Source organism: Saccostrea cucullata, unplaced genomic scaffold, assembly GCF_032062105.1.
Source record: "Saccostrea cucullata isolate Sc308-1 unplaced genomic scaffold, CSIRO_AGI_Scuc_v1 ctg8666, whole genome shotgun sequence".
Lineage (NCBI taxonomy): Eukaryota > Metazoa > Mollusca > Bivalvia > Ostreida > Ostreidae > Saccostrea > Saccostrea cuccullata.
The window spans coordinates 15,778-27,604 of NW_026926429.1; the positions used below are offsets into that span (position 1 = coordinate 15,778).

The following is an 11,827-nucleotide window of genomic DNA, read 5'->3' on the forward strand; positions in this document are numbered from 1 at the left end:
TAGGTAAATACTTTTTTTAATATATGTAGTAAAACTTGGTTATAAGGAAGTAACTAGGACCCATGGAATAATTTCAATTTATCCATAAATTGCACTATCCATTTATCAGAAATTCGTTAAATAAAAATAGCTGGGGATGCAAGATAAAGTTGCTATATCCTAGAATTCGCAATACCCGTGTTCGTACTGATCGAGTTTTACTGTATCTCACTTTTACGTGTAAAGTATGACAAAACTCGATTCTAATGAAATCGTATGAATTGAGATCAAGTGTGGCAGTAGGATACTGCACGGAAATGATCCTTCACTCCTCAAAGGCCGTAGACCGAATACAGGTCAAAATTTACAACCCTAAATCGACAGGTAATGGCGTCTCAATTTGAGTGAAAATTCGTGAAGAGATCTAGAGCAAAACAAAAAATCATTTTATGAAAAAAATAACATGCATAAAATTTATTTTATACCTAATATAAATAAACACTACAAAAATAGAATCTGATTGGGTAAGAAGATCATGTGACAGTCGTGTTTTCACTGCAACAAAATGCCGTCTTCCACCTCTTCGGATATCAATTCTCACATTGTGTTTTAAATTAAATTAAAACTTTTGTCTTTTGCAATGAAATTTATACTGTAACTCACTTTGCTCCCGCCTCAAACTAAAATGTCCCCACCCCCAATCCGACACACCCAACAAAGGAAGTCCCGAAAACACGTCAATGGTGATGAGTAAATACTTTTTATCATAATTATCCTCTAGTGCAAAAAAACGTTTATTTCGGTTATTAACCAATGGGAAGGCTACACCTGTGGAGTTTTTCCTGTTTGTCTTAAACTCTTATTTCTGCGGACATTGAGAGTTGTAGTTTGATAACAGACAAACGTAGTTTACATTTCCCTTCATTCAAGTAATAATATTTTTATGACTAAAGTATCAGTCAAATTATCCAGCGATGGGGTATACGATGAGAAACCGATGCGTTTTTTGATGAAAATGGCGTGGTTGCCAGCCGGGCACCACTAGTGATCGGAAGGTGACTGAGGTCATTTTGCGAATCGTTAGGGTCATCGGTAGGACATAATTCGTAGTTAAAATTCAGCGATGTCTCCAATGATGCCACACATCGCTCCTCATCGGCAACCCATCATTGACACATCTTACACGGATCGGCTGATGTATGGCCGAGCATCGTCCAATATCCGTTGAATCTGAGGTCATCGGGAGGTTGAGTGTCGTCCAACAGATAACGGCCGATCATCGGTCGATGTTCGACCAAACATTGGCCCGTAGTCAACCGATGTTCGAACGATGTTCACCAATGTATGAGTGATGTAATATACATCGGCCTATTATCCTGGAACATCGTTTTATGATTAGCAATGCTTCGCTGGGCCTTGGAAAGTCCGTCCGGCAACAACGACATTTTTATCATAAAAGGCATTGGTTGCCCATCGAATACCCATCGCTGGATAATGTGACTGATACTTTTAGGACTACTAGGCCGATGTGCACCGATGTAAGGGCATCGTTAACATCACGGATTACCAACGATTACCACCGGTCTACGGCTACCGGCCGGGAAATGTGACCTAGGCATAAGGAAGCCTATGAAATTTTTTCACATCAACGTTTACTTTGAATAATGTAAGCAAATTTTAAATTTATTTTATACATGTATGTTCTACGAGTGATAATATTTTGATATTATATCTTGTTGCTAATTTCTTAAGTTATGTAAATATGTTGATACTTGTGTAAGATATCGATCTTTACTTTTCTAGCATGCAATTTTTTATTTGTTTAAAGGGCTCCTATACTAGATCGAAAGTCTGACATAAAAGAAATCACAGCTGAACATTCCACCGTAGTGATTGTATAGGAGATTCGATCGACCACTATTCTTCTTATCGGAAAACGCTCATTACTCAATGTATTGTGAGGAATATCGTCTTTAAAACAAAATATTAGAATGACCGTTTAGGGATGCCTTACCTTTATTTACAAAAAAGTTGGGTGGGGTAGAACCTATTTCCTATTCATCAAATGGAACTATTTAGATTTTAGTTAAATTATGGATATTGTCCTAAGTTATTATACAGGTAAGCAGGCCATAATACTTTTTACAGGACGACGTTGATTGCAAATTTTTACCGCTACTTGTCAGGTGTTTATATTGATTTGTCTGATTTTTTATCGATTTACGTACCGCTCCATGTATTCATGTCGACTAAACAGATATTAATGCTAACTTACTATTATTAATGTTAATAGCTAATAAATTTTAGTAGTGTTATTTCGTCAAATAATGACTATCATGAAAAAGAACAAGGATTCTTGTTTATAAAGCGTGTAAAAATAACAATGTTAATTACATTAGTTGCTTCAGCAAGAAGGATTAAAATAAACAAATCATTATTTTAAATGTTATGTATTGGTCCGATAAAGTTTTAACTTATGCGAATTTAATTGGTGCTTAAAGGTATCTTATTGGTGGCTTAAAGTTGTGAATACTATTTTATCAAATTGTTAATTAAGTAATAATTACTGATACGCTAATAAAAAACGATAGAAAAATCGTTGAATTACGACGGAAGGGTTACAAATAGGGTGGATAAAAGACAAAAGGCGTATTCTGCATTGAAGCATAAAAGATCAAATTTATATTTATATTAGGTAGAAAATATATACAAAGACGTGGTACAGGAATCTCAGAATTGCAAAAAAGATGAAAAATAGGAATAGTTAATTAAAACCAAAAACAGGAATTCAATAAAGTAAAGGTGAAAACATGAACAAAAAATAATTCAGATTATTGTGTTTTTTCAAGATTGTAGCGCCAAAACAATACGATTAGAAGAGGAAAATAGAAAGTGTAATAAACCAGGAGCATATGTAGGCCTAATTGTTAATCATGCATACAGCTATTTACACACAAACAGTTATCAATGGATTCAGATGTCCACAGACAGTTGACAGTTGAAAGTTCCAAAATGTTCTCAGTGTGAAGGGGACGTATTTTACTATTGTAAAACATGCAAAGAAGATGTGTGTTCTTTGCAAGGAGAAAAATATGATAGACCTTGATTCCAAATATCACGAGGTAGTGATTGACCGTTTAAAGTATGGGGACTTCAGGATACCAAATTCCTGTGACAAGCACCAAAACAAATACGTAAACAAATGGTGTTTCTCATGTAATTTTCCAATCTGTGCCGAGTGTTATGAGCACCGAAATCATGACAATTTGGATATTGTCTCAGCTTATAAAATGTGCAGACACCAACACATAGACAGGATAGCTTACATAAGAACTGATATTATCTTCAATAATCTTGCTCTTCTTCAACAAATAAAATGCGATGTTAAAATGAGCAAGGAAATTTGTCAATCCATTTTATCTGGTCTCCAGCAAAGCATGACAACAAGAACTATGAGACTGAAGAATCTGGCTGGTGTAGTAGTAAATGATATCAATGAATTAAAACAATTAAAACGGTCACTCACATCTAAATTAAAAGAACCAAAAAGAAAAATTACGAACACAGAAATATTTTTATAAAAGTTAGAAACAGTGTTAGACAAGCCTATACATTTCCTTATGTTTCTAAAGAAAACCCCTATCCCAAGATTAACGAGCATTCTTGACACATTTCCATTCTCCCTGAACTGTAAAATCAACCGAATGGATGTGATTAAGTTACTAGGAGAAATCCAAATCACAGAGTCAAAAAATCGGCATGTCAGAAATGAACAGCTTCTTGAACCAATGTGTGTACCTGTGTTACGGAGATCTTTCACAGTGATGGGTGATAATGAGATTCGCCATATCTCCTGTGTGACAACAGACATGGTATGGATCAATGATCAATCTGGACGTATCATCTTGACAAATCCGAATGGTGAACATCTACATATTTTTAAAGATACAAATAGTTATACTGGAGGACACTCCATGACTCTTGAAGGGAATCTGATTTACATAGACAGATTTAATAACGTCAACCAATTGTCAACAGACAACATAATTACACTCATAAAGATAGCAGAATCGTGGAAAGCAAAGTGTGTGTACTGTTCTCCCTCTAATGGAGATCTTTTGGTCGGGATGAATGTATACTATTTTGATCAAGATAAAATGTTTATAGAGGCCAAAGTTATGCGATATAACAGTACAAAACAACAAATCCAGTTCATTGAAAACTGTAACACTCGTCAGAAACTGTATATATTTCCTAAATACATCACAGAGAACCACAATGGAGATGTTATTGTTTCTGACTTGAACCATGGTATAGTAGTAACAGATCGTGAAGGAAAACATCGCTTCTTCTACACAGGACCTTCTTCAGGACCACGACTATCACCACGGGGAGTGTGTGTGGATGCAATTTCGAACATCCTGGTGTGTGATATTAAAAGTAAAACAATTCAAATGATTGACAAAGACGGTCACTTTTTTTATCACTGTTGTTCACCAATCAAAACAAAATCAATGTATCAGGAGGTCTGGATTATGACCACAGAAATCACCTTCTTTTAGTTGGAACAAAGGATCATAACAGCAGAGTGGATGTCTACAGATACATAAAGAGAAAAGACTATCTCACACACGATCAACATGACTAGATAAGAAAATACAGATTTTTTTTTCATTTTGCTAGCTCATATGTGTACATTACATTGCTTATATAAAAAGACATCTCTTGTCAAATTTGCTTTCACATGGCAACATAACAAGTACCTTTTCTAACCCTCTACCTTCCTTCACATCAATCCAGCAATTGATTAACTTTATAGGAAGTCATTTCTCTTAATAAAATGTGTATACAAATTATATCGAGCAATACTCATACGGTTTTTGAAATACGATGTATGAATACTAACTGCTTAATTCTGCGTGCTTACGTTTTTACTTTCCAACATTCTCAATGTCATTTTTTTTCTAGCAATGTGTCATTTTTCATGTCAAAGGGCAAGCATTGTATATAAGAAATGACCCTTTAACAAATTGAATTACAGTCTGGGTCCAAATAGCATTATGATATTTTATCTCCGCTTTGTAATTGAAAATTTTTATATTTTGTAAAAAAAAAAAACGATTCTTCATTAGTTTGAGTTAGGTTGCCGATTTTTTACACCATGTCAAATTCAAATATTTCATTAGCTTAGAAAAGTTTATTCAAAATCACCATTTGCAAGTTCTATGCTACATAAATTAACCTTGTGAACATATACAACTTATCATCAAGTCAAATGATTACTGTCCTTTTAATACTAATTATTTACAAACATAATTGACGACAAAGTTTTCTGTTATTTCCCGATCATGAAAAGGAGCACAAGGGCGGATGTGGCCGATCGGCAGATGATGCTCACTCCCTAATGATACCTGTTCCCAATTTTTGATGTTTGGAGGTCCGTTTTTGCTCTTCTCCGATTTAGTTTTTTTTTTTTTTTTTTCTTCTTTTTTTTTGAATTTTGAGCTTTAATACGAGGAAAGATCAAATAGTTCGCGAAATATCTCTATATTTACAAAACCACGATTAAGATCAGAATGAAATTTGGCACACATATATATAATTAAACAATCGTAATTACTTTTATTTGTTTTGATGCCTGTAAGGAGACTTTGGTACTATGACGTCGCCAGAGGACTGATTATGATAAAGCTTTATTAATGTTTGTTTGCATCAAAAATGTTCACTATAGGATTGACTATATAAATTATTTTGTTGAGGGAAAAACGCATCTAAAAATGAATCGCAAATTTTATGAATGCCGAGGTGCTTTTTAAGGAGAAATATTGAATAGATCTCGACACACAATATCACGATAAAATAATTGACTGTTTTAAGTATGGCGACGTCATAGTACCAAAGTCTTCTTACAGGCATCAAAACGAATAAGTAAATGATCAATGTCCCTAATTGAAATTTCCAATCGGTTTCGAGTGTGATATGAATCGAATTCATAAAATTTATGACATTGTAGCAGCTTATAAGATGTTGACACAAAAACTCAAAGAAAAAATCATTCTGATCAGATTCGAATTTATCCCATATAATATCCTCACTCTTGAAAGTCTTAAATCCGATGACAAAAGGAACGGAAAATTTCTCAATCTAGAAAGGCCTCCGGCGAAGCATGAAAAAAAAAATATATCATAAAAAATCATCAACTTAGAATTTTTTCTATACAATTTCGAATAGTTTTTAGACAAGGCAGGACAACTCAATACTCTAGTGTTTCAAGGAAATTTAAATCACAATGGTAAGGAGCATTCTGGGTACCTTTTATTTCTTCCTGAATGGCTCAATCGTCAGATGGAAATAAATCTTTAGATGTAATCCAAATAGCAAAGAAAGAAATGCGTAAAGTAAAAATTGAGCAGATGCTGGAACTGATGAATGCGCCATTTTTACAGAAGTCGAACACAGTAATCCGTGCAATTGTAATTCTAAGAGAGCATCACATTAGGATCCGACTCCAATGGTATCGTCACTATCAATGCTAGGATGATCGCCAATGGAACCACGTAATGTTCTCAGATGAGTCGAGGTTCCCTGTGAACTCTGTGGACAGACGCAGGAGTACTTGACGTAATGAACGATGTAATGAACATTTCCATAACATTAACATCAATAGACATGATCGGTATGGGGATAGATCTGATATGGTATCACTGTTGCCAGCAGAACATACATGTAGATTGTTGCTAGACGTATCACAGGGTAATACTAAATCTTGGAAATTTTGAATTTAAGTCATTTTCCTGAAGTCAAATTTTAGGACAGGGCGTCATGGTTGATGAAAATATTGAATGAAATATATGAAGATAACGAAAAGCATTCTCGCTGAAAAGTCCATAAAACAATGCAAAATATACAAAATAGGAGCAGAGCAAAGACCAACATCATAGGTGGGATCAGGCGTCATCGAAATAGAAAGCATCTTCTCCTGGGCTGAAGAACAGCAGTGTATATATCTAAAGATACAAACAGAAAAAAGACTACCTCAAAACGATTCTCTTGATTAATTCATGTTTGGTCATGATCTGATAGATTATGATTATATTTTTTATAAGATATAGAGTAAAACTCGGTTTTAACGAAGTCACTGGGACCTATGAAATAACTTCACTATGTCCATAATTCGTTATATCCATATAAGAAATTCGTTAAATTAAAATAAGTGGGGGTCCAAGATAACTTTGTTATATCCGTTAATTCGCAATATCCATGTTCGTACTGAGCAAGCTTTACTGTACTAAACTTTGACGTGTAAATTATGTCAAGTTTTGAATCCCAATGCAGAAATTCGAAATTTGTTCCTTCGGATGAGATCGTTCTAATCAAAGTTTCGTGTGGCAGTAGGTTACGGCATGGAGAAGATCCAACACTGCTCCAAAGCCGTACAACGAACACAGGTAAACATTTATAGCCCTTCATCGACAGGTAATGGCGTCTCAATTTGAGTGAGAGATTGTGAAGTGACCTGAAGCAAACAAACAAACAAAAATAAAATCACTATATGAAAACAATTACATGCTTAAAATTTGTTATTATACCTCACATTAATAATCACCACAAAAATAGTATCTGAATGGGTGAGAAGATCACATGACAGTCGTGTTTTCCCTGCAACAAAACATCGTATTCCACCCCGTCGGATATCAATTTTCACATTCTGTTTTTATGTAAAACTTTCGTCTTTTGCGATGAAATTTTATTATACCTTAACTCGCTATGGTTCGCCACTACTTAAATTGTTCCGTCCCCACCCCCACCACGACACATCCAACAAAGGGTGTCTCGAAAACACGTCAATGGCGATGAGTAAATACTTTTTATCATCATTATCCTCTAGTGCAGAAAAATCCCACAGAAAATATTTTGCATATTTCGGTAAATAAACATAGAACGTCTATACCACGAGAGTTTAGCCTTAGTTTGTCTTAAAATCTTATTCGCAGCACAGTTAAGGTTACAATAGGGAGGCGAGCCTTTGTACGGAAAATATTACTATGACGTCACACAACATAAAAGGTCTTCAAAATACCACAAAATGAAAATATTTGCTATTTCAAACTGCTGGATAGCTGTAGACTACATAAAAACTTACTATTACATGCAGTTTTGTCGTCTGTTTCCACACAACAATAGATAGTTTTCGATTGACCTAAATTTAGCAAAACACCCATTCTCAATATAAGGGCTCAAATGATGTCGCCTCATTTTCATTTAAAAGAAATACAACTGATGTAACTTTTAAATCAACATTATAAATAGTCATATAACAATGAATAAGAATTCATATAATTATCGATCTGAAAGGGTATTTAAGGTGCTCCAAATTCAAATATAGTAGCCTATTTGAAATGTACGTTACTGTCGCCGAGGCAAATATTATTCTGAATCCCCTCTGTGTAATATATAGTTTTGATTCTCAAGTAAAAATTTTCTGATAAGTTAAACCTTGTATCATACATATTTCTTTTCATAACAATAAATACATTTTCTTTGTGATAATAAATAATTTTTATTGTGCAATGTCCCTGTCGCTTAATTCTATTTCAACCATATTACAAGCAAACACAAAGATTATACACCTGATAGTTTTGTTCTCCTTTATTTATTGATGGGCTAAATTTGAAATTTCAAATGATTAATTACTCCTACATAGATAATGTAACATGAAATTGAACAACTTGAGCAACTTTTATAAATATGTTTACGGAATGAAAGACATTTTCAATCGTAGAGATAAGAAAGAAATGTACGTTACCTATATTCTTCCATTAAGAATACATATTAAGTAGAAAATATGAGACGACTCTGAATAAGCAACCCCTTGTATCCTGTAAACTGGCAAAGACGTTTTGCTTAACACAATTAAAAATTATTTTTTACATGAAAAGTGATCATTTGAAATGTTCGTGACTGAAATGTACGTTACCATGAAATTCGAATTAAGTGAATCTCGCACGAATTTTCATGTTTTCTAATACTTTCACACACTCGAATGTGAACACAAAGGAAAGTTTCAAAGGTTGGAGGTCGGCTAAATCCCAAAATCAATGAAAAGAAACGTCTCTGCTGAGGAAAAAAATATATTAAGGTCAATTATTATGTAATATAATTTTGATACCTGGTATATATTTCTGAATACGAAACCTGTATGATGCATTTCTTATGATATGCAGGTTCAAATAGTATCAATATATTGCGCGTCTAACGTATGCTTGTGGGAGAGAATTGATTTTTATATTTGAAATGTACGTTACGTATGGTAACGTACATTTTATGTATTTCTAACTGACATTTTTTTAATTTAGTCAATGAATTGCGTTTACACGAGCGAAACAAAATTATCGTTACAATCCATTTGACAACTGGCCACATCTAAATGCACCTCAATCGTCGTAAATGTTTTAAACTGTTACCACATGCTGTCTTAAAGTGTCTTAAATTCATCTTTGGCAACCTTTTTGCAGTTTGTTTACTTTTCATGTGCGATTTTTCGTCAATATTAATTGAATTGTTGTTGATAATTTAAAACAAGGTATGCATAGGCTTATAATTGGTAAAAAAAAAAAAAACAAAACAAAACAAAAAAGAAAAGAAATAGAAAGAAAACAAATAAACCCAGAACGCAAGACGGTCACGTACATTTCAAATACTGAATACCCAGTTTTGTTTGAATCATTGCATTTTGGGTTATATTTTTCCAGATCTGCTGAAAAGCACGTATGTTTGTGTTTTGAAAAACGATGTTGCAACATACTAAATGAAATTGTACAAGACTGTCGATGGATATATTCGGAATAGATTTATGTTAGGTTTCAATGGCCAAATACGAACATTTGTTAGATCATAGCAAAATACATCTGACTCTTATATTTTTTTGTCTGTAACCTTGCACACAGTTAGAAGTAACTAGGCTACGACCGGTGTCAATTTCAGCGAAACAGCAAAAAAGAATGGTTATGAACTGAGGTGGAGGGGACTCCCCAATAATATGTGAAATGAACGTTACCGAAGTGACGTGACATTCATGTAGTTGATGACAATAACCTCGTTTGTTACATTATGATTTCTTATATTACTGCCTTAAAACGCTTCATTGATATGGTTTTTGTGTCAATAATTGCTTTTTTTAAAAATATTTTCTTATTACTTATTTACATATTATTACAAGCTTGAAATGGACGTTACCTACTCATATTCTGAGGCAATCGTGTCTTTATAGTGGTGATTGTGACATATAACACAATGTGATTACATAGAGAATCTTTTTTGGAATAAACTGAAACAAAACGATGAATTTTTAGATGAACTTTAGATGAATTTTAAGCTTTTTATTAAACAGAAATATATCTTGAAATGTACGTTACATTTACATAGTTTTCTAAATCGGCATGGATATTTGTTAAAAAAGACAGTAACTACAAAATAGAATTTTACTACATGTACATGTTAGGTTCCAGTATCTATTAAAAATGACAAGATTTCAAACTGATCGCTCTTAACAAAACAGAGAGAAGAATTTAAAGCATATATTTAAAAAATGTTTTTACACATCTGGATCAAAAAGTAACCTTTGTTTTTTGAAAGGAAAAATCAAACGCACGTTCGTATGCCGAGAAAAAATGTTGCTGACAGAGTTGGTAGGATGTGCTGGTGTTAAGATGAGATATTCCAATTGTGATTTTAATGACTACATTTTTTTTGACATATTTTTTTTGGACAATGAAGAAAGAGTAACGTACATTTCAAGCTACATTTCTGAATAAAATTACCTTCTACTTTATCGTATTGTCATTATTTCATGTATTATAAATTGATGAAAAAAATCTGGAAACAAAATCTTCAGATACTATCTTTCAAAGGTAATTGATAGAAAAATTGTTATCTTGAACTTCATTTTTAAAAAAATCAGAGAGGCATTTGTGCCCTTATATTGAGAATGGGTGAAAAGTTACCTCCAGTTGGCAGCCATACTGGAGGTCCAAATGCTCATATCGTTTCATTGTTCAACCAAATCTAAATTTTTATATGTGCGATTTTGAATTAGAAATCATTATTTTTCTGAAGTATATATATTTTTGGAAACCTCCTTTATTTAAAAACTCAAAAAGCATTAAAATATTTGAAAAGTGCGGCGAACCACATGGAATCTTGCAAATAAATTAATTATAGCTATATTTATTGTAGTTGACAAGCAAAATATTCAACCTGCCGTCCAACACATTGAATTTTAGCAATTAAATAAGGGGGTCTATATAGGTTCGCAGCACTTTTTACAAACTACATATAGTGTTAAAAGGATTACAAATTAAACTAAGATTTTTAACTTGGTTATGCCTTGGCAATATTGGAATTCATTGATGATCTCTAAACTGGAAGTATAATTGCTAAAATCATGTGACTTCGACATCACGTGACAAATCTAAATAAAAAATAGAAATGTCTTCAACTTTGAGATTTGAAGCACATTACATTTTTTTTTATATCAATGAAGTCCTAAAAAGAATCCCCCATCTTTAGAGAGTATGTATTTTATATCTTAAAAAATCGCCGATATTTATATTTGTAACCTTAACTGTACTGCGTTTTTGCGGACATTGGAGGTTGTAGTTTGATAAAAGACAAGCCTATAGTTTACATTTCCCTTCATTCTTTAAATAATGATATTTTCGTAGGAAGATAGATGTATTATTAGGTTGGCTACCAAATTATGTTTACCTTGAATAATGATACCAAATTAAAAGTTTATTTCATATATTTTTTGCATCTTTGTTGCTGAATTCTTAACTATGTGAATATA

At 33.1% G+C, this 11,827-nt stretch overlaps 1 protein-coding gene across 1 annotated transcript; it reads left to right on the forward strand.

The window, feature by feature from the left end:
* Window positions 1–3,683: 3,683 nt before the first annotated feature.
* LOC134271687 (uncharacterized) lies at window positions 3,684–4,541 on the forward strand. The gene has a single exon (XM_062753900.1). It carries the CDS (start codon window positions 3,684–3,686, stop codon window positions 4,539–4,541), a length of 858 nt encoding a protein of 285 aa, XP_062609884.1.
* The last annotated feature ends 7,286 nt before the right edge of the window (window positions 4,542–11,827 follow it).

Bases quoted from the DNA above. Each gene is read 5' to 3' on its own strand.
- LOC134271687 (XM_062753900.1), top strand. From the start codon at position 3,684: ATGGATGTGATTAAGTTACTAGGAGAAATCCAAATCACAGAGTCAAAA.